This window comes from Podarcis tiliguerta (assembly GCF_965153285.1).
Source record: "Podarcis tiliguerta genome assembly, chromosome: 4".
Taxonomy (NCBI): Eukaryota; Metazoa; Chordata; class Lepidosauria; order Squamata; family Lacertidae; genus Podarcis; species Podarcis tiliguerta.
The window spans coordinates 61,302,948-61,327,098 of record NC_139537.1 but is presented as its reverse complement, the minus strand read 5'-3'; the positions used below and the strand labels follow the sequence as shown (position 1 = coordinate 61,327,098).

The window sequence follows — 24,151 nt, the reverse complement described above, 5'->3', positions numbered from 1 at the left end:
TACATCTCTGGACATGTTTAATATGTCTTAGCTACAGGAAACAGGATCATTGCAATTAATTAAACCAGCTTCTGTATATGCTTTTAAAACAACAACATTTTTTCAGTCAAATTAGTCCCTCTGGTTTAAGCGATTTGTTCTTTATTAGACATAAGCTCGTTTCATTCTCTACTCTGCTCTTTCTTTGTAATCTCTTCTGAAGGTGCCAGTTTTTTTAATTTGTAGCACACACAGAGAGAATACAAAACAATAAGTCCTAAGACATAATTGTTTAGGTTTCCCTCCCTTCCCTGTCCTGCCCTGCCCTACAAAAAAAGTAATTAAAAGTCCGTCTCTGGCTGGCAGCTGCAGTTATGGTTTCATCTGAAAGGTCTGGTGGCTATCAAGCAAATGGCCTTACTAATTCTTATGTGGATCACACATTAAACCCATCCTGTCAAAGCGATCGTGTTATTTTTAAATCCCATTTTCCTTTAAGTAAAGCTAATCGCAATATAATTATTTTTAGCAAAAGATATGCTCCATATTTTCTTTTAAGATAGTGCTATAAATTAAGATTAAGAAGCGACGAAAGAGAAAGCCGAGGATAGGGACTGGATCGCCTGCACACGCCGGCTGCTTGCTCTCAAATAGCTACAGAGACAAATGAATACGGCTCTCAGAGGCATCACGCAGCAGCAGTCAAATATTATTCATGTCCTTAGCTTCATTAGCAAGCCCAAGACGCCTCCACTACAGACGCCCACACATCCACCCAGTAAACTGCTAGAGAGGAGCGGGGAGGGGGAGAATTATTTCCAGACTACATTGCCCTAAATTGTTTGGCGCAACAGAGATGCTTGAACACAGGCTGTACAAGCTCTGGAGCCTTCCTGTTCACGTCCCTGAAAATAACATTAGATATATATAGTCGATCTATTCTGAGCATCGCAGATTATGATTCACAGAGGGATTAAATTTCATACCATGTACGGGGCATTTAGAAAATGAAAGTGGCCTTTTTTCCCTCCTGAGTGTTACTGTGTGTTAGCTGCTTAACAGGTAACTAATTTATGAGAGGGTATGAATTCTTGAAGGCACAGAGGGGTGACATAACTGTTGGAAACCACCATGTGTGAACGTAAAGGACAAGCTTACAGAGAGTTTATCTGGGTCTTGAGGGCAGTTATTCAGCATTTACGTGTATAAGCCAAATAGAATTGGTACATAGCCTGAAAAAAATGTGTTGGTCCACACAGAAGGTACATGATTTTTTTTAAGTGTGTGTGCACAGGTATAAAAGCACACACACACTGATGATTTGTGCATTATGGCAACTGGGTCACAATACTCCTCCACCCCCAAAAAATCTCAAATCTCAAATTTTTTTATTTGTTTTGAAGAAAGTTCTGCAAGTAAAGTTGTAATTAAACTTATGGGCCTTGACAATGTTTTGTTTCCAAAAATGGGTCAGTCCACATGTATCCAGTCACATAAAACACTGCAATATTAATATGTGAAATAGCAGCATGTTCTGAGAACCAGGCAGAAAGCCCTGTAGATTCTTAGGGCAACTTCAGACAACCATTTACCAGAGACTGACTGACATAGTACCGAGCAGGCAGCTACATGGGAAGCCAGCATCCACTCACACGTGTAGGAGAATTGCAGCTGCTTATTTAGATTTAGATTTCTGATCACATGTAGAAACTGTAGGCAGTTGGCACAAATGACTGGCTTTTCCATGTGTTTGTTACTTCATCACCAATACATTACCATCTGATAGTGACTACATTAAAAGCCTATTTATCCCAATGCTCATTTTTAATTTTCCATATCCTAAGGCTGATGACATAAAATTGTGATGCCAAAAAACAAACAAAAAAACCCTACCTCAGTAGCAATTTACTGACCCCACAACTAACTGGCTGGAGATCTTTTACATGTAATGGGCTACTCTCCCGTTGGAGGTGGGGGGAAGATGGCCCATGACCCCTGGACAACTTAGGCCCAGATACTGAGATCATCTGCAGGAGTGTCATTGGTTATATTCCAAGTTGGACCAGCTTGGAGTGACTGTTATCTATGATGGAAAAAAACTTTAAAGCTTGAAAGGAAGTCCTCTGACCATCTCATAAAAGTATTTGAGTGTATATACTGTTTAAAAAAGATCCCCACCTGTGAAATTGCTCCAGACTGTTCTATCCCTCCCTCCCTCATAGCTGAGCACTTGTCAGGCAGGCAAGAGGCCCAGTGCGCACTGCATTTGAAGAGATAGTTGATGTGAGAGAGCTTCCATGGGGCACATTAGCTGTTTCCTGGAATGTGACTAATCCAGCAGGTTGCCATGGCAATCTTGGGGCAATCACAGTTTCCCTTTCTGTCTGGGGTATCAAAATGAATCTCAAAGCCAGTGTGGTGCAGCTGTTACCATGTTAGACTGAGACCAGGGAGACCCAAATTCAAATCTCCATTCAGTCATGAAGCTCAATGGGTGACCTTGGGCCAGTCACTGTTTCTCAGCCTAACCTGCCTCACAAGCTTGTTGTCCCAATGCAAGGAAGGTAGGAAAACCATTTATGCCCCCTTGAGCTCCTTGGAGGAAATACAAAATATAAATGGAACAACTAAATAATGAAAAAGAGAAGCTATAAGCAGGGATGCTGTTACTAGGGTAAATGAAATGCATTCTAGGCACAAGAATCCGTGTTTTATTTAGTTAAAGAATTTTGAGCAGTACAGTGGTACCTCAGGTTAAGTACTTAATTCGCTCCAGAGGTCCATACCTAACCTGAAACTGTTCTTAACCTGAGGTACCACTTTAGCTAATGGGGCCTCCTGCTGCTGCCGCGCCGCTGGAGCACGATTTCTGTTCTCATCCTGAAGCAAAGTACTTAACCTGAGATAATATTTCTGGGTTAGCAGAGTCTGTAACCTGAAGGGTATGTAACCTGAGGTACCACTGTACAAAAAAGCCCTCAGCCTGAGATACTGAAGAGCATACCAATCACAGTAGAGTAGACCCTGCAGGGTTGTTTATAGAAGGGCCTGCATAGGCCCAAGTCCTATATGCATAACCTATATCTACCAGAAGCAGCATAAATCGCTAGGGATGGAGGAAAAATTCTATTCCATTCTCATTTACAGGTGAACTTCTCACTTTCTAAAACGACAAGAACTGGAATGCAGCCATCCTTTGAAATTCATACTTCTCTGAATTTTGCAGCACAGTCCTCAAGCCAGGAATTTGTACAAAAATGCATATACTAGGGTAGTGTGGGCGTGCATGGCATACACCACATAGGAAAAAAAATGCATTGTATTAGGGGGCAATGCTCTTGGGGGGGAATGTAAATATTTGGCAAAACTGCAAACAAAAATGCTGATGAATTTGCATTAAAACTTTTTATAACAAAAAAAAAATCACAGACTGATACATGGAAATGTGGAGAACTGAACTTAAGGCTGGAAATGTGAGAAACTGAGAGAAACAAAAATTGACCTATTTGCCTATCCCTATAAAGTACTTAATTCGTTCCGGAGGTCTGTACTTAACCTGAAACTGTTCTTAACCTGAAGCACCACTTTAGCTAATGGGGCCTCCCGCTGCCACCGGAGCACGATTTCTGTTCTCAACCTATTTCTGGGTTAGTGGAGTTTGTAACCTGAAGCGTATGTAACCCGAGGTACCACTGTATGTGGCAATGTTGAGTGATAACTGAGAGGATGGTGTCAAAGAAAGTGAGTTAACTTAGTCATTGTCCTCATCTTGGCTTCCTTTCTTGCTCATGAATGGAGCCCCTGAGTCCCATTTTCTGCAAACAAAGTGCAGCGTAACATGCCAAAACAGCTACACTGGAACAAGTGTCTGTCTCCATTCTCGACCTACAGTTCAAACAGTGGTTGCTCAGTTTTTCAATGACAACACACATGTATTGACTTTTGTTTATAGAGACTGCGGTCTTTTGCCCAAGGTTGTGGATTACTTCTCTGGAAAGCAGCTGTGACAAAGAAAGCCAGACACAGTATTAAAGGGAGTGGGAATTGGACTGTGGCGGATGCTAGATTAAGAATAATCACTGTCAATTATCCTCAAAATGAGATAATCAATTTCCTGCACACAAGGGAGAAACAAGTGAAAAGAGATCAAAATGGGAAGAGTTCCCTCCTGTGTGAAAAATGCTTCGGCAGCAAAGTTTGCAGTGACAAGAAGATGGGCACCATGAGGGCCTCATGCCAAAGAACAGCTTCTGATTTTAGTGGCTGAAGCCACATACTCTGTATTTGCACATTGAATCAATGCCTGACAGTGTTAGAAACTGAGATATGAAAGCTAGGAGCTAAAAGGCACCTTAAACCTAGGTTATGGGTGCAACATCGGAATGTCTAGGTGCACTTTTTTATAACAAGAATACAAAGCTGAAAATGAATGAACTGCTGCCAAAATATTATGTTCATTTTTCACTTGGTCTAGTCCTTTCCCTGCCCACCCCCCTAATATTCTTAAGAGGGTCTCTTCTCCAGTCTTCAGAGAGTAACTGGAAGTGGGGAGGCATAAAAGGGTCCTCTTTTTCTTCCACTCTGCAGTTTTAATCTGAAATCTTCGGTGCAGTACTGCACTCAGAGGTCAGAAACTGCTCACGCTAATAAATTCCCTGTCGCAAAATGGGCCTAGAACAATGGGGGTTTCAAACACTGGTGCATGAAATGCAGACTTCACTTTCCCATGGGTTTCAATTCATTCAAACTTCCTGTATTGGGCATATCATTATAATTCAAAGCCACTCATTAAAATAATGATGATGAATTATATCCAACTAACTCATACAGTACACGTAAGTCAAACACTGCATATCACCTCATAATAACAATGATGATGATGATAGCTTTTCTCTTAGTGACATACTTTTAACTTCAAAGAAATGTTTTGTGATATTTATTAATAGCCATTATCATCATGATTAATAAATATATTAGCGACCTTTCCATAAAACACCACACTCAAAGCAACTTACACAGATACAAAAAAAGAGCAATATTCTTTAAAACCAAGAGTGTATATGTGTGAATAAAACTCAGCAAGACATGCTGGAATGTTAATCAAAAAGCCACACTTCCATCACACAGGTAGGTAAAAGGTAAAAGACCCCTGGATGGTTAAGTCCAGTCAAAGGCAACTATGAGGTTGTGGCACTCATCTCACTTTCAGGCTGAGGGAGGTGGCGTTTGTTCACAGACAGCTTTTGGGGTCATGTGGCCAGCATGACTAAACCACTTCTGGTGCAACGGGACACCATGACAGAAACCAGAGCGCACAGAAACACTGTTTACCTTCCCACTGCAGCAGTACCTATTTATCTACTTGCACTGGTGTGCTTTGAACTGCTAGGTTGGCAGGAGCTGGGACAGAGCAAGCCACGAGGCTCAGTGGTTTAGACCATAGCACCACCCGCATTGCTTCACACAACAGGTATTGCAGTGTGAAAGGAACATTAGAACATGAGACAGAAGTGCTAGCATTATAATCTGGAAAACTAATGTCATATTCCCCGTATCTTAATGTACCCCAAGTCTCTTCACAGCCTGAGATCTGTCTGCCTCAGAAATCTGTTTTGTCTGGATGATTTATTGCATGATTGTTTCAGGTTTTTTGGAAACAGATGTAACATCTCAAGTGTACAAAATGCTTTACAATCTGAGATCCACCATTTAAAGCAGATGGTTTTCAGTAAGTTGAAGAACTGCAGTGAGGTCCAGTGATGTTGTCCTAAGCTTCCTAAGAAAACTCCAAGATGAGCAGGAATTTGTCCCCAGAAGTCCAAGATCCAAAGCCCAAACTTCTAGTGACAAGGCTTCACTGGCTTTTACATATGACACAAAAAGTTGTATGTAATACAAATTATTTCAATACAGTTATTTTGCATAGCACTGTTCAGAGATGCTGAGAACTTCTATTTCGGTTTAACCAACCTCAAGGGAATAAAATTGAATAACCCTCTACGTACAACATCAGGAGCTGCTTAAGGAAAAAACTGGGCATAGATACTACATATGTAAAGAAAGAAATATCAGATGTGGCTTTTGACTGTTCAGTCTAAAAATAAAGCCTTCCTTATCAATCTTTTTTTCTTCAATTTTGGAAACAAAAATCTGTGACGCTTTCTACTTTTCCTTCTATGGAGGGGGCAGCAGGAATAAGATAAATGTCAACTGAATTTGAAAAGAGTGATGGTATTTCATTTATATCATTCATCCTGGTGGACCTTTTCTGTTGCTACAGACTGATGGCTCCATTAACTCTAAAAAATTCCCCAGGAACAGTTTCCTCCACAGCAGTAACACATCTGGTAGAGAGAAGGCAATGGGAAATTGTTTTTTCTCCCCAAGCTCTGTGTCACTGGCACCTGTCTTTCCCTTACAATATTGTTTCTGTAGTGCCCTCCCTACCATGACAAGTCACTAACAACTGTGGCTGGTAGGAGGGGAGGAATAGGAACAAAGAACCAATGACTGAAAAACATTGGAGGTTTTTAGTTTAGAAAAAAGACAAGTAAGAAGAAGACATCATAGAGGTGTATAAAATCATCCATGCTGTAATTTTAAAGATTTATTTAAAATTAATGTTTTAAGCCATAAAATGTTAAATAATTTAAATTAAGAACTCAATAGGTAGACTTTCGAATATTTCATGAAAATGTTTTCTTCTCAGTCAGCTGTACTTGAAAGTTAACAGAAGAGAATAACTATACCCCTTGCTGGTGAGTCTGCAGTATAATATCAATTGTTTGCTTTCTGCATTCCAATACAGTGGTACCTCAGGTTAAGAACTTAATTTGTTCTGGAGGTCTGTTCTTAACCTGAAACTGGTCTTAACCTGAGGTACCACTTTAGCTGATGGGGCCTCCTGCTGCCACTGCCACGCAATTTCTGTTCTCATCCTGAGGTAAAGTTCTTAACCCGAGGTACTACTTCTGGGTTAGCGGAGTCTGTAACCTGAAGCGTCTGTAACCCGAGGGACCACTGTATGCTGTTAACCTTTTCTGGATTCAGGAGTACCAGTATCAGAATTACCAGTACCAGAATATATGGTTATTAACATTGAAGAGACAATGGAGTGTGCCTCCGAGGATCAAGTTAAACTGCTGCGTCAGCAGCACCAAAGTGACCCCTCCGGGCTGCAAGCTTGGGCAGTGTGTATGGAGGTTCTGAGATACCCAAACGACAAGCTGTCCCCTCTTGGCTTCGCTGATGTGGTCCAAAGAAAAGCAGAGCAATACATTTGGCACTAGCTTGGCTGCAGGAGTTGCCAGAAGTAGGTATACAATGTGCCGTCTTACAAACTTCAGTCCCTTGAAGATATCCCACAAGGCAGCAGAGTTTTCCTTCTCCCAGATGGGTTACCTCCCCTGGTTAACCCCATCTGCCCCTCACTTCCCTCTACAACACATGCAGAAACCACCTTCTTGACCGTTGGACCCACCATTGATCCCATCTGCTCGGTCTGCAAGAGCCTGTCTTCACATGCAAGGGAAACCCATAACTCACTGAGGGTTGAAAACTTTTTGGATAGCCTCACCAGGTTTAGCCAGCCAGTTAAAGTTGATCCCAGGGTGTGGCTGCTGTCGCATACAGACAACTTCTAGGAGCCACAGGTGAGAGCTGAGTGCAGGGTGTGGACCAAAGGTGGACAGACTACCCCAGAAGGAGCACAACATGCCCCCCCACCAGAGGTACTACCCCCCCATACACCCTGTTACACAGAATATATCTTTATAATTATCATTCAAAATCAGTATGCAGTTTTGGGACTGCTTTTGAATGGTTAGTATTAATTCTTCCCTTGGATAGGCAAGGGCATCAGTTTTGCTGCTAATATATTTGGTAAAGAAATAATGCCTATGTTTTGACAAAGTGCAGCTTCCTGTTCACATATTATATATATTTAAAAACAAGTTTCCAGTGCTCATGGTAAGTTTAAAACACCTTAAATTTAAAACAAATCTAATTACTTTTTTTAATGTACAAACTTTCTTTACCCTATCCATCGTTAATTTGAAGGTGCCTAGATCTGTCTACCCTGAAAACCCGTAATATAAAGCAGAAGATTTTCTTAGCGGTAATGCCAAAGATTCTTATATGTACAAATCATGTGCACAGAACCCAATCAGCAGCATAAGGAGGATGCTGAACATCCACCCACCCCACCATCTGCTTTTCTAGCAAAACTATTTCTCAATACCCTGACATTTTTTGCAGTACTGATGCAATTTTTTCACATTTAGGAATAAAGCCTGAATCAGTATAAATATCGACCCTTTGCCATTTATGACCCACAAATATAAGCCACAAACCACGTATGGCAGTTTACCAGTGGCTCAATGACCCCTGTGTTTTTGCAGCCTGCTAAAAGGATCAGGGTTATGAAGCACCCAGCAAGCCACAACTGAGGGCAAGTGGGTTGCGTTCAGTGGTGGGTCACAATTTGTGCAGGCCCAAACCATAATGGAATGTAAATTACTCACTGTGTACAAATGAAATAAAGAGTCTGTGATATATAAAGCAAATGAAATTTAAAGTGTGTGACTGTTGAGGAGAGAAAGAGATGGGACTCCAGAGCCTCTCCATATTCTCTGCTAAAAGACCAGCTCCCATCAGGCTGCTCCCTCAACATTCACCAGCAGCTATTCCAGCAGGCTATATTATTATTAATTACATTTATATCCCACCTTTCCTCCAAGGACCTCAAAGTAGAATGCATGGTTCCCCCATTTCCCCGTTTTATCCTCACAACAATCCTGTCAGATAGGTCAGGCTGAGAAACAGTATCTGGCCCAATGAGCTTCCTGGCTGAGTGGGGATTTGAAGCCTGGTCTCCCAGGTCTTAATCCAACACCCTAACCACTATGCCACAAACAGGAGTGGTGTCTAACCATATGCATGAAGCCAACACAACACAAAGATTGTGAAGTAGTTAAACCCAACCCAACTCATGTTGGTGCCACTAGACCCAAGCAGATGTCTAGTTAAGCATCACACTGAGAGGTGCTCAAACTGTTTGGATACTTGGGTGGCAATCACAAGGACTCACATCTTAATTCATAATGCTCATTCATGGTGAACATTCACAATGTATGAGTTAGGTCTTAGTTTGATTGTCCAAACCAGGGATGGGAAACTTTCTCCCCTCCAGATGACACTGGACTACAACTCCCATCAGCCCCAAGCAGCCTGGCCAATGGCCGGGGATAGGGGGAGTTGTAGTCCAACAACAACTGCAGGGGGGCAGGTTCTCCATTCCTGGCATAAACAAACTCAATGTCTTCTCCCAGCATTTAAAAAGAAGATTATCTGTTTTAAGATATCACTGCCAAGCCTGCACTAATACTCAACACTAGTCAAGCAAAAAGCCTCCTGAACAAGGCGATCTGTGTGTAGAAATAGACTTTTGACTACAGAACGACAAACAGCAGCACTATAGCAACCTCTGTAGAAGTTCCTATGCGAACAGAATTTCAATTCAGCACTGTCTCCCAGGGATGATGCCATTCCAGTCACATTTTTTTCTAGCGGGCTTTGTTTCAAAGAGAAAGTAATTGTTATTTGGATGCTAAAGGAAGATGGTGGGTATTAAAGTAAAACAGGAATTTTGCAAGCGTCATCTTAGGTGGCTGGTGGGGGTGGGGGAGGAATAGACAAAAGAGCAAAGGAGAAAGTTATTTGCAGCTCTGTCTTTAAAACGGCTGGTCACATAACACATTAAATATTTCCAGTCATAGAAAAGGTTATTGACTGAAAAGAAGGGTAAATGAACTTGATGTGGAAATGCTAGCAGGTAGCTATATTGCTACAGAGAATTCTCTGGAAAGATTTTTAAGTGCAAGTCTGATACTAGAAATGGTAATTTGATAAGCAAGGGCGATGTTTTTCCTCCATTCCCCCTTCTGCTATTATATCAATCTCTGTTACTAGGATGCACTTTAAAAAGAAAACAAATTACATTATGTATTTTCTGGCTTGTATAACCTTGAAAAGTATGTCACCTTTTCTTTCTTTTCTTTTCTCATTCTTTCCAGATCACCGAGATATAACGCCAGTGTACCAATGAAAGCAGGCAAGAGATTAGACTGATACAGAACATTGGCGAAACACATTGCGTGACCTTTTCTTTCAGAACAGAACAGGTTTGCGACCTCATCTGAATGAGACTCAAGGACAGTCCAAATGTCAACAGGGGAGCAAAAGGGCTTAGAAATAAATAAAGAAATAAAAATATTCTGAACTGTAACGTTTGAACTGTTCTGAGCAACTAATGGGAGAAGCAAATATTGGCATGTCGGTTTGGGGCAAAAGAATAATGTGTCTTCAAATGCAGGTTTTAGTGCCTTCTGCTTGGCTCTCTCTCTTCTTTGCTCTTGGGCCCCCAGACTGACCTGCTTGGTGGCAGCAGTACTCCAAGCAGCAACATTTTCATTCCTTGCAGTGCCCCAGAGAGAAACTATGTTAGGAAATTAAAATTGCAACTAGATTGAGGTTCCAGATACTGCTCAGACTTCTGGGATAAAAGGGGGTGGTGAAATTAAAAATGTGTCAGTGGCTAGTCCTGTGCAAAGGCCCTGGCAACTGCCCAAATAAGCCGGGTGCTGAGGCCAGACCTGTTGGGATGGCAGGCCTTAGATATATAATGCTTCTTGCTGTCACTTCTGCATCAGAGCCTGGCCATAGAAGAAGCCCTGCTGCATGTCATAGTTTCTTCATTTTCAACTATTTGAGCTCACCATGCTATCTTCTGCTATTGGGTATAGTTATTGCCTTAGCCACAGGTTAACTCTGCGATCAACTCTTGTTTCTTGCTGCCAGGATCTCCCTTAACTTACCTGCCTACCTACTTGATCTAGTTTGACTGGTTCTTTCCATCTACCTCTTCTTCTGTTCCAGCAGTTGGTGAGATCTTTGCCTTTATATACACGCTTCCTATTTTATCATCTTCAAAGGAGCCTGAATGTACTGCCATATCCATTTATTTGACAAGCTCAAATAAGCAGGGAGAAAAGGGTTGTGTGTTTAACATGGTATAATGGACCATACATAAGCTCACCACTTCCATGGGGGGGGGGCGATGGTTGTAGTCCCTCACACTTCACCTTCTTCCCAAGCAGCCAAAGCATGCTCACTCGCCCGGCCGTTGCTGGGGAATTCCCCTCAGCCGGTATTTGAGGGGAGGTCTCTCTTCTCACCAAAGAGGGCAACAATAAATAGGCCGATCAGAGGCCTCACTTGGAGGGCAGTGCGTTGCTGGCTGGCCAGGCATTGGCTACTGGCCCGCCCCACCAGGCAGTGAGGCTTAAAAGGCCAGTTGCTTGAGGATCTCATAGCACAGCCAGGTCTTGTATTTGCAATCTGCAGTTTAGAAAAAGATGAATCAGCAGTCACTGTGTTTCTGAGCCTAGAGAGCTGCTGCCAGTCAGAGTACATGACACTAAGCTGCATAAATAAACAAATCTGACTTTGTACAAGACAGCTTTCTATAATCCTCATCCTCCTGGGATCAACACTGGTAAATATGTAGTTCAAATGTGAGATGCTTTTCCTTTACTCGCTCCAGGAATCCTTTACTAATTTGAAAGGAATGGCTGAGAAACAATCTCTTAAAAAATATTAAAGGATTCCTGCAGTGAGTAGGAAAAAAGTGCCTCACATGTTAACTATATGTGTACCAGCATTGATTTTAAAAAATGCACAACCACACATCACATAAAGGCTTCAAAAGAACAATGACACGATTTTGTTAAAAGGCTTTACAAATTCCAACATCATAACAAACAGGCTTTAGATTTCTTCCAGTGAGAGACCACTGATGACTTATGTGGGTCTTTGTAATACTGGTTTTAGGGCTAATCTATAAGTTAAGGTCATCTTGCTTTTTGAAAAGTGTGCTTCTCACGGCCGCTTCAATTTGGAAGGACAAGGTGCCATTGGACCCCCATTTGACACCACACTGCTCAATCTGAAGCCCCTTTCCAATCTCCTGCCAAAAATTCCCACCAGCAGCAGCTTCCTTCTCCCCCCTCGCAAAAAAAAGATTAGCCCATAAGTTCCAAGCTAGGCATCAGATCATGCCTCACAGCTGCTTTCCTTGCAAAATTAAAAAATAGCAACTTTAAATACACTTTTAAAAAAAGCATAATGAACATAACAAATACTTTGAAACTTGCTTAGATATACAAATAGAGAATAGTAGAAGGACATAGCTATTTCTATACCAGGCAGCTAAACCTCAAAGAAAAACTTGAGGAGCCCTGCCAAGGCTGAACTCCCTGTTTGGCTAACTCCTAACAGGGAGTTCAGACTCTCTGTTAACTCTTCCTCCCTTTTTAAGGTGTGAAAAGGGGGTTCAATGAATGTGCCTGGGAAGAGTGACATCACTGGGCCTGACCTACACAGATCTACGGTATTATGCCTCCAGTCACACAGAGGAAGCTCCTTGCATGAACAGGTTGAATGCAGAGGGATCACAACATAGTACGTACAGTGGTACCTCAAGTTACAAACGCCTCAGGTTGCAAATGCTTCCACTAACCTGGAAGAGTTACCTCAAGTTGAGAACTTTGCCCCAGGATGGGAACAGAAATCGTGTGCCGGTGACGCAGCAGCAGCAAGAGGCCTCATTCTCACGCCTCTAGTTAAGAACAGTTTCAGGTTAAGAACGGACCTCCGGAACGAATTAAGTTCATAACTAGAGCTACCACTGTATAATGAATGTCTGCAGTTCAGAGGCAGGGATCTCCCCTGCAATGACATTCCCACTGCCAGCCATATGTTGATTAAATCCTTTTCACAGCTGAAAAATCTCTGCTCATTCAAAATTGTCAGTGTCTGTTTCTGGGCAATATACTGATTACCTAGATCAGGGGTACGGATAGGCAAGTCTGTCAATTTTGGTTTCTCTCAGTTTCTAACCTTTTCAGTCTAGTCTTCCACATCTGTTTGCTTTTCTTCTTTTTTCATAAAAAGGTAAAGGGACCCCTGACCATTAGGTCCAGTCGTGACTGACTCTGGGGTTGCGGCGCTCATCTCGCTTTATTGGCCGAGGGAGCTGGCGTAAAGCTTCCAGGTCATGTGGCCAGCATGACTAAGCCGCTTCTGGCGAACCAGAGCAGTGCCCAGAAATGCCGTTTACCTTCCTGCTGGAGCGGTACCTATTTACCTACTTCCACTTTGATGTGCTTTCGAACTGCTAGGTTGGCAGGAGCCGGGACCGAGGAACGGGAGCTCACCCCGTCGTGGGGATTCAAACTGTCGACCTTCTCATCAGCAAGTCCTAGGTTCAGTGGTTTAACCCACAGCGCCACCCGCGTCCCTTCTTTTTTCATAAATCCTCAGAAAAATCCACCAGCACTTGAGTGCAAATTTCTCCAAACGTGCACAGTTTGGGAAGCGATTTTGCCTAATACGCACCTTTTTGCAAAGCACATTGTTCCCTGATATTTATAATTTCCCTAATGAGATGCATTTTTGTTTGCTACTTTCACTAATTACATGCATTTTTTTATGCACACTTCCTCTGAGAGTGTGCATTTTTGTACACATTACTTGGCTGGAGAAGTGCACTGCAAAATACAGAGAAGTGAAAATGTTGACGGATGCCTGTGTTTCAGTCTGCATAGTGTTTCGGAAATGGTAAATTGGCTAGAAACACCCAAAACCAGAGGTAGTCATTAGGGGAGCCCTCACGATGATGTTGGATGCCATCTCCCACTGGCCCCAGCCAGCATGGCCAATGGTAACACAAAGTGGCTCGCTTATTTCTAAATAAATATGCCTGAGATCAGAGTATTAGCTTACAGTGCTACCTCGGGTTAAGTACTTAATTCATTCCGGAGGTCCGTTCTTAACCTGAAACTGTTCTTAACCTGAAGCATCACTTTAGCTAATGGGGCCTCCTGCTGCGGCTGCGCCGCCGGAGCACGATTTCTGTTCTCATCCTGAAGCAAAGTTCTTAACACGAGGTACTATTTCTGGGTTAGTGGAGTCTGTAACCTGAAGCATATGTTACCTGAAGGGTATGTAACCCGAGGTACCACTGTACACTCTTAAACACTATTCCAAGGGAGGATGCCCCATTCCATTCAGTGGAGTTTATCTCAGAGTAAACGTACCTGAGTTTTTTCCTTTTAGTTCTATAGACCTCAAGTGAGAGACTTGGGGGGGGGGCATGAGCAATCAGACTGCTAGCAGAATGAAGAAACTCAGCTTCACTGCCAAACACACTTGCTACGAGTAAAACTCATTTAATTGAGTGGGAACTCCAAGGGAACATGCTTAGCGCGGTGCCATATGTCTCATTTGGTAAGTCTCCTATAAAAGGTGGTTGTTGTCACTGTCATCAGAAACATCATCATCATCCTGGGGTTTTCAGCCTGGGGGCCCCCAAAGTAATAACAGCATTTTACTTGTCTAATTTGTTTTGAGATTTCTGTACTGCCCTTCACTAGAAATGGCCACAGGGAAGTTTGCTGGAGGATAAAGCAATATAAATCCTAATACATTACAGTGACAAACATGAAAAATGATCCTTATAAAATACGTTTCGAAATGGCTTAACCCAAAACTACAACACAAACAACAAATAAGTAAGAATTCAAATCTTCCGATAAAAAAAAGGTACAAAAACAGCAAAATGAGAGAATCAGAGGATTAAAACACCTTCAGTGTACAGAGCATACACACCCACGCAGTAGAACAGAATGTGCCCATTTACTTCTTTGCACAAATACACACAGAGCTTTCCATTCCCATCATTGTTTCAAAATAAGTGAAGGCTTGTTTTTTGCCATTGTTAATCTTTAACTGGTTGCTTTGTATATATTTTAATGTATCAGGGTCTAGGCATGGGGCTAAGAATAGCAACATGATCACACTCCTTTGCTCTTCTGTTTTGTTAGATTGTTAAGGATGGAGGAAACAGAGCTGAAAATAGTTCCATCACTATGGCGTTTCCAGTGAAAACTCCTGTTGCCCCGATACTATTGTGTAAACGAAGCAGGCAGCCAAATCAGTTCTATAAGCAAACACTGGTTCAGGTTAAACAGTTGGCTCTCAAGAAAGCTTTGTGCCACTGTTGTTTTTCAAAGAATTCCACATGCTTAATTATCTATTGTTAATCATCATCTTACTATATTTGCACGACACTTTTATGCCATTGGCTTTTACTAAGGTCAGATCATGAGTGTTACATGTGGAATATTCTTCTTCTTTTTGTTGATGTGAGCACAAAGCACCATCTTATGTACTGATCACTTTGAAAGAATAGCTTCTTTAAACATTCAGAGCATGGACAGGCCACAATCCAGAATACACAATCAAAACTAGGCCTATCCTATGCATCTTTCTTCTAAATTAAATTCAATAATCTTACTCCCATTTAACTGTGCATTGACTCACTCCAGACAAGCCCAGGTTTGTTCTGGGTTTACCACTCATGAGCCCAGGTTCAGATGCAATGCTAAACAAAAACCATGGCTTTGTCCCTGGTAGCACAGCAGCAGCAGAACTGGGGTGGAGCTCTGCATTCTGGCAAGCTACACATTTGCTCATTCACACTAAACAGTGGTTCGGCTTAGTGTTACATACAGACTGAGTCATTATGGAAATAATCTCTACTGGGGGATGCTAGGGACAACAGTTCTAGGGCAAACAGCATGAGCAGGAGAAGAGATTCAGTTCCCTGCTTCCTATGCTTTCAATCACCCCTGTCCCATTTTAAATGCATTCAGTAGGAGCCAAGCTGCATGTGTCATCACATCTAGTCTGACAGTACATTTTCAGATTTAAGATAGACCTGGCACTATTATACAGAAAACACAATCCATTCAAAATAAACATTTTTCTCTTATTGAGTTACGAACCTGGATAACATTTCTCACACTGAAACAGGGTTTTAAAGTACTTCACTGTATCAAATGGGGCCAGTGTATCCTCCTTCTGTTATACATTATGTTAACCTACAGTAACTCCCATTTTAAAAGTGGCAGATATAAGCCTTGATCTTCGGAAGTTCTTCCCTACTTGCAATACAGTACCTAGTTGCTCATGATGGGCAGACGACCTTTCAATGACCTATAGAAGATAAAATGTAACAGCAACCCTATGCACACTTATTTGCAGTGAACTTCCAATTCCATACGAACAATCAAAGGATTGCACGGCACAATTCTTAATAACAATATAGAAAATCATACCAATCCCTCTTTCAGTGAAGGTTCAGCACTGTGGAGAGAGATTTATGGTTTACAGCGGGAAGCAAATAGATTGCAAATCCAAAGTGCGTGCACCACAAAATTCTGGTCATTCTAATGTGCATTACAAAGAGCATTGCTTTCAAAATTTGATAAGCAAAGGAATAATTCTCAGCATGGATGTAGTGTTCATGATGGATTTGTTCCTAGGATGGTTCAAGGAGATTGACTGCAGACCAATCCATACCAGGTATTCAGCCAAAGTAGTAAGCTAGAGAGTACTTCAGAGAGAAAAGGCTGTGGACCTATATAGTATTCAGAGATGAGAAATGTCCAGCATTTGCTGACTGCTTCAGGCTTCAAGCCTGGGTATCTCTTATTTCTGAAGACCACAATGCACAGCAAGACAGCAAGAATGCAGCTGCAGTTCAGTTTCCTGATCGCATGGAATATTCTATGGGTGCATAGGGTTTCCTTTTCCCAAACTTGTGGACCCCCTTCTCCTGCTTCACACATTCTCTGAATACATGAAAGAAAGGACTGAAGGGGATCATCTCTCGTCCCATAAGTCTCATCTTTGTTTTTGATCTATATTGACTTTTAATTACATTTTCTCCAAGACTTGATTCTTTTCCTTGATTGAAGGTGTCATTAGATAGAAGCGTTGTGTCTTCTTGTCTTAGCTTGCTTCATGTGTAATGTTTCTCTCACTTACTTTTAGACAGCTATGTTCAATTTTTCAAAGACTGTGTCCTCTATGACCCGGCTGCAGTGATGTTACGTGGAAAATATTCCCAGTGCTTTTCTTTTATCTGCGAAAATGTTTTTGTTTCATAAGGTTGCTAGTAATGATGAAAGGGATGCTAATTGCAAATACTATATTAAGCAAGCTCAGCAATTTTGAAGGTTGGTTTACACAGCTCTTTCCGCCTCCGCTTTCAAGCTGATAGGACACATGGCTAAGCCTTAGTCTGTGTTTTTGCTTAAGAGTATCTACATATCCACTTACTTTAGAATCAATCACAGAAAGGATGTTTACTTTCATAGATGCCAACCTGTCCATCAAAAAATTGTTTTGCATCACCCCGATTTTTTCCTAAACTGAGAATCTAGTCATTTTACTTGTCCAATACAGTGGTACCTCGGGTTAAGAACTTAATTCATTCTGGAGGTCCGTTCTTCACCTGAAACTGTTCTTAACCTGAAGCACCACTTTAGCTAATGGGGCCTCCCGCTGCCACCGCACTGCCACTGCGCAATTTCTGTTCTCATCCTGAAGCAAAGTTCTTAACCCAAGGTACTATTTCTGGGTTAGCGGAGTCTGTAACCTGAAGCGTCTGTAACCTGAGGTACCACTCTAAATGGTTTCTGCTCTGTCTCCCCCTTGATCTTTACATTCTGACCTAGTTGCCTTGACATGGACGTCCATTGTTGATCTTTCTAGATATGATATAAAAGTTATTCTGCCTTCAAGATCAGGATCTCTTAACTTGCCACAAGCCATAATGTTTAATCACAGAAGAACCAGATTCTTCCTCATAGAGATCCTACTTTATATGCTCAGGACTTAACATCTGAACACGTGATCCCATGCATACATCCTCTCTCTCTCTCTCTCATTGGTATTTCAAGCATACAGTATTGTGTCCTTCAGTTCTTCCTATTCTGTTTACATATTTATCTCAAATATCACAAATTAGTTAAGGAGCCCATTTAAAGCATTCTGGGGCAATGCTTAAAGTGAGCAGAACTGTAAACCCACACTTTAAATATCTTTCCTAAACTCCTTGGTATAATATAAAACACTAAATAGCCTCATGTTCAAGATAATTCATAGGCCTTAACAAATGTTGCTTGTCTTGTTAAAATGCTAAAATGTAAAGCTCTCTGCATGCATGTGTTTCTCTTTCTCAATTAAATAGCAACCTCTTACCCATTTAGATGGTTCCTTCCGTGCTGTTAATGTCATTAAGAAATATTAGCACCATGTGAGTCAAACCATTTTCAGCTGCTAAGAAATGATTTTACATATGATCCCCAAAACCATGTGGCAGGTTCCAGCTGGGTAGTGGGACTCTGTTTTCCTAAGAGCAGCTGTGCACACTACTTGATCAGCTACTTTTGAAACTCCAGGAAGTTCTGAAAGTGATTTGTGATGCAATGTAGCTATTGCTGGGGGGGGGGGGGGGATAAGTGACAGAACAGAAGTTGTACACCCCTCTGTGCAATGCAGAAAACTTGGTTTACACCTACGGGGGCTCTCTAAACTGCAGTCACACTCTTTATTTTATGCCTTTGTTCATCTACAAAGTTAAATAATAATAACATAATAAAATAATAATTATATTTATTTATACCCCGCCCTCCCCAGCCAGGACCGGGCTCAGGGCGGCTAACATCAAAGTATGATACATTAAAAACATAATCAAACAATTGATTAAAATACATCTTAAAATCAATAAAATCAGATGGCAACCCACGGATTATAACTATAGGGCATGGGGAACATTGAGTGCTCACCAGGCCCAACTGTTTGTGCTGGTCTTATATGAGCTGGTGGAAAGGGTTAGGGGGGCCACTTACACACTGGGTCTTATAACAAAAAAGAAGAGGGGGGGGTCAGACTGGGCCCAGACCAAAGGCCTGTTGGAACAGCTCCGTCTTGCAGTCCCTGCGGAAAGATGTCAAATCCCGCAGGGCACTGGTCTCTTGCGACAGAGCGGTCCACCAGGCTGGGGCCACAGCCAAAAAGGCCTTGGCCCTGGTTGAGACCAGTCTAATCTCCTTGAGGCCTGGGACTTCCAAGATGTTATTGTTTGTGGACCGTAAGGTCCTCTGTGGGGCATACCAGGAGAGGCAGTCTCATAAGTACGAGGGTTCTAGGCCATTTTGGCTTTAACCGTAAATATCTTGCTGTTGCTCCCATCAGTTAGTATTCAGAGGCATGCCTGATATTGGAAAATAGTGTACAGCCGTCATTAATAGTTATTGATACTTTTATTTGTTTAATCCCACTTAAAGCCATTTAAGATATTGGTTATCACCATATATTGTGACAGCAAATTCCACAATGATGTGCTATGTGTGTGTGGGGGGGGGGGCTTATTCTGAATCCTGAATCTTAAACTATTTTGCTTCATTTAAATTACTTTTAAATTGAATTGAATTTACATTTGTAGGCCCTTAAAGATCACAGAGTGGTTTACGCTGCAGATAAAGCCATAAGATACAATTATATTGATACAATAATTAAATAAGAACATAAATTAAATTTCCATATTACAAGACATAATCACAACACAGAAGCAAATGGCTCAGCACCTGACATTAAAAGGTCTCCAAAAGCCAGAGTGAATAAATACATCTAAAGCTGATCCCCAAAAAAGGTGAATACCAAAGGCACCTGGCACACCTTGAAAGGTACGGAGTTCCACAAACATGGCGCCACAACAGAGAAGTTTATGCCTGGGGTCCTAGCTATCCACACACACCCTGCAATATCCACTGGCAGGACCACCAAAAGGGGCCGTGAGCTCCACTGCAGAGCCCACCATAATTGTGTGGTTTTGCTTAGCCATAGTTTGGCTCACCATACCGTGCAAACCAGCTCATTGTGTAGCTAAATGAATTAAAAACACCTCACATACCTGTGATAGCAGGTACTCCAAACTTCAAGTATCTAACCTCACCGTTCTTTGACTAATGTAAGCCTGAGATCCTCCATGACATTGCTTTGATTACGACAGCAGGCCATTCAACAGATTTATTCTAGAAATATTTAAGGAGCTTGCTAACATCTGTTCTAAAATCACTGAGTGTTTCTCTCTTATTTATTTCATTATATGCTCCTTTGTCTGGCCATCTGTGCTGCTTTGATAATAGTAACTCAAGCTGATGTTATGTAGTTCAGTAAATCTTCCACTCTGCAGACTTTCCCCTTATGCTAGGTACATTAAACAATCCGCCGTGTCGTCTTCTTTTTTTTCTAGTCATGACTCATTCTCTATTGTCTAAGGACTCTGATCATTTTCTTTACTTTTTGCACAGACACTGTATAACGTGGCGAATTAATTTTAATTCTCCTCGTAATAAAAGCATCTTAGAAGCTGAGCGGCAAACAAAACGTTTACATGGTATTAAATAGATCCCTAGTGATAGAGATGGAACCATCTTCTGTAATGTTGTCCACAAAGAGAGGTACCATTCAGTTTGTACTCTGGAAAGTTCTTTGGGGGTGGGGGGGTGTTTCAGCACATAACTATTTTTCCCTCTTGAAACATATTTTCAGGAGCATCTTCTTATCCATCTTATAGAACTTGGTTTTTACAAATCAGATCAATCCATGGAGCTTAATTCATCTACCTTTTCTCATCCCCTATTTCTAACTGACTCAAAGGGTGGGGGGAGGAAACTGAACTACTGCACTGCAAGTACCTTTGTAAGTGGTTCTTAAGGATTATTTCCATTATCAACTGGCATGAGATATGAATAGGCTGAGATGGTTTCTTTTAAAAGTGACAAAAGCGTAACAAATGATGGATCAAGGTTGATTACTTAGAAGGGTCAGTTCACTAAAAATGGCTCATGTGTCTCAGTGTGACGAGAGAGACATGCTTTTATTTTATTGTAGTTCTCTTTTTTTCTGCTTAGGAGTCAGACTGCTCTCCACACAACCTTTCTGGAAGGACATTCAGTCTGTACCTCTGATTCGTACCTCAGGAAAACAGCAGAACAGTCCGTCACCTGAAGTTTGGGTGGTGCCGCTGAGGCGGCTGCAACCTTCCCGTCTTGCACATCACATTGAATACCAAGGACCTAACCCTTAGGGACAGGACAATTTATAAGCAAAAATGCATACCTTTGTCACTGACTGTTCGATGAAGAAAAATGAACTGAGCTACATATTTCTGTCTAAGGTAGACTGGCATGTTGTCGCTGTTTTCTTGGTACATTCTGCAACATGTTGTGGCTGCAATAATTGTGTGCTGGTGGTGGGTTTAGACTGAACCATCCACGTGCCATTCTACTTTGTTAGTTGTTCTGCGATGCTTACCCAGTGTATGCATAATATTACTATCTGGAGGGGCATTCTTGCACTCCCAAGCAACAAAAGCAGGACAAGCAACAACAACAAACAAATTACAGGGTTTCAGCAGGAAGCAACGGGACATACAAAAATTAGGAACAGAGCCATGTGACTGTCATAAATAGTATGGAAAACAAGATCATCCTGGACCTTCATTTTTTTATGAGGCAGTGCACATCCTTTTTTCTACCATTCTTTTAACTGCAGTATGTGACACTAATAAAGAAAAGCTATTTCCAGATTTATTATCACTATTCAGTTATACAACTAATGCTTAGTAAAGCTTGCATAAGCAAAGTTTAATATGCTCATTCAGTCGAACTGCTTTCCCATTAGAAATTCAAATCTTTACGTCTTTACCTCCTTTAAGCAGATTGAATCAAGAAATATTACTACCCAGGATTTCACTTCCCGAAACACATCATTCCAAATCAATGAATACCATTCTGTGTATTAGCACGCTGCTCAAACAGGACTATTAAGGGCACTTAGAACTACATCAAATTGTATGCTTTTATAATGTAGTAATGCAACAGGCATGTTAGTACTGCAAATGTTTTCACCACTTTTCAGAATCAGCACTTTTCCAATAATTTGGGGATAGCAAGAGGGCACATTATTTGGCCAAAAAGTAGTATTTAGAATGGATGGAAGAACAAATTGACTTTGTCCAGAAAAAGAAGCTGTGAATTAATTTTCCTGTCACGTTACAGTAACATAATTACACAAATATAAAATAATCAGGAATCTTTCTTAGACTATGAACATTGGCACCTGCGATCATTGTTTTGAGTAAATACTTGCACTTTGGCTTGCAGCATTGCACCAGTCCACCAAGGAAGGCACTGGATTTTGCTTGATGTGGCTATTTTCCTGTTCTCCTCTACCATGTACACTGAGGGGTGAGGACCTTTAAGTGCCTGAAGGCCCCTTTCCCTCACAGGTGACCATCTGAAGGCTGCCTGCCTGTGGTGGTACCAGAAGCAAAAAGTGGGTGGGGCTGGAGGCAAAATGGGTGGAGCAATTATTATCATTATTTATTACATGTAATGGTTGCTTTTTTTGCCATTGCAGCTCAAAGCAACTTTCAGTATCTTAAGCAAAAAACAAATGCATACATACAGTTAAACCAGTATTTTTACTTTAAAAAACCCTCTAAAAGACAATTCTATTACTGTATTTAAAAAACTAGGTAAAAACATCGCACTCATTCAAAAGGCCATAGATAATTAAAAGCCAAAGGCCTGGTGGAAAAGGAAGATTTTTGCCTTGTGCCTGAAGATATCTAACAATGGTGCCTGGTAAGCCTCCCTGGGGAGAGTATTCCACAAGTGGGGAACCACCACTGAAAAGGCCCGTTCTCATGTTACCACCCTCCATAGTTCCCATGGAGGGGGCAAATGAAGAAATGCAATAAATGTGATGACTTCCTAGCTTGGCCCTGTGTAGAGGCAGGTCACGTGACATGAGTGCCACACACTATGATTTGAATGTATAATAATGCTTCCTCTAGTAGCTACTACTAAGACTTTCTTCGAGCGAGGGTAAGAAATTCAGTGTCAGAGTAGACTTTCTTTTGAATCCCAACCATTCTGTTTATTTATTTTATAATTTAAGGTAAAGGGACCCCTGACCATTAGGTCCAGTCGCGGAAGACTCTGGGGTTGCGGCGCTCATCTCGCTTTACTGGCCGAGGGAGCCAGCATGACTAAGCCGCTTCTGGTGAACCAGAGCAACGCATGGAAACGCTGTTTACCTTCCCACCGGAGCGGTACCTATTTATCTACTTGCACTTTGACATGCTTTCAAACTGCTAGGTTGGCAGGAGCAGGGACCGAGCAACGGGCGCTCACCCCGTCACCGGGATTCGAACCGCCGACCTTCTGATCAGCAAGCCCTAGGCTCTGTGGTTTAGACCACAGCACCATCCGCATCCCAATTTATAATTTTGAAAACTGCTTAATATGATGGTTTCTAAGTAGTGTATAATAGGAATACAGCATACATCACAAAATCATTTAAAATAAAGCTGTCTAGTGTTTGACTGCCTTGTATGTTCCATACAGTCAAAACAAGGCATAGACTGTAATTCTATGATATTTATATGGGGGTTACCCTGAATGAAATCAATGGGATTTACATCTGAGTAAATTAGGAGGATTTACATCTTACATATGCAGGATCACATTTTTAAGAATATGTGCTATATTTGTGGATAGTTAGGCTTAAGTCTAGATTCATCTTTTTCTTATGTATCTTGTTCTTTTCAGTCTCATGTACTTTTGACCAGATTTTTTGTTTTTTCCTGATGTTTTCAGAAACTGGAAGTATTGCTGGAGATCAGTGTTCCTCACTATATGTGTAGACTTGGTTTCCTTCAGGCTTTTTAAAAAATCCATTCTAAAAGTCCAGGATAATTTCTGTAGCAAGGCAAAGTCTGAGTGTTACTGTCTGCTGAGACAAGATAAGGGTAAGTAATGGGTAGCTCTCTCTATCTTGTAAAGCTTTGGGTAAAACCTACATTTCATTTCCCTTCTGGAAATACAAACAGAGGTTTCCGCTTTTTCAGGCAAATTAATTTGGTTTGAAACAGTGGCGCCTTACCCACTCAATGCAGTTGACTAAAAACTCTGGCAAAGGTAATAACAGAAGGTAGTCCACTGCACTATTTTAATGCCAAATTTATACTACAGTCATAAACATTTCAGTTTGATGCAAAGGCTTTGCTCATTTGTCATGGTTCAGGATACATTATTCACACATTGAAGTCTGCTAACAGACTGGCTATACGGCTAAAGAATATAAATGATTGTCAGATGCATGAATAATCATGTTCACTTGCCACTGTTGT

The 24,151-nt window shown here is 41.4% G+C and overlaps 1 protein-coding gene across 3 annotated transcripts in view; it reads left to right on the top strand.

The window, feature by feature from the left end:
• LOC310677107 (uncharacterized protein) overlaps positions 1–21,995 on the top strand; it is a 41,355-nt gene extending 19,360 nt beyond the window's left edge. The window contains exons 6-7 of one of the 3 annotated variants that reach the window (XR_014510920.1): positions 10,053–10,160; positions 20,865–21,995. Coding sequence is in view for 2 of the 3 variants with exons in the window: in XM_083439497.1 (XP_083295623.1) it covers positions 10,053–10,084 (32 nt within the window). In the remaining variant the exon portion in view is untranslated. Of the gene's footprint in view, positions 1–10,052; positions 10,261–20,864 lie in introns of those variants that run through there. The other 2 variants (XM_083439497.1, XM_083439499.1) reach the window with 2 other exon arrangements.
• The last annotated feature ends 2,156 nt before the right edge of the window (positions 21,996–24,151 follow it).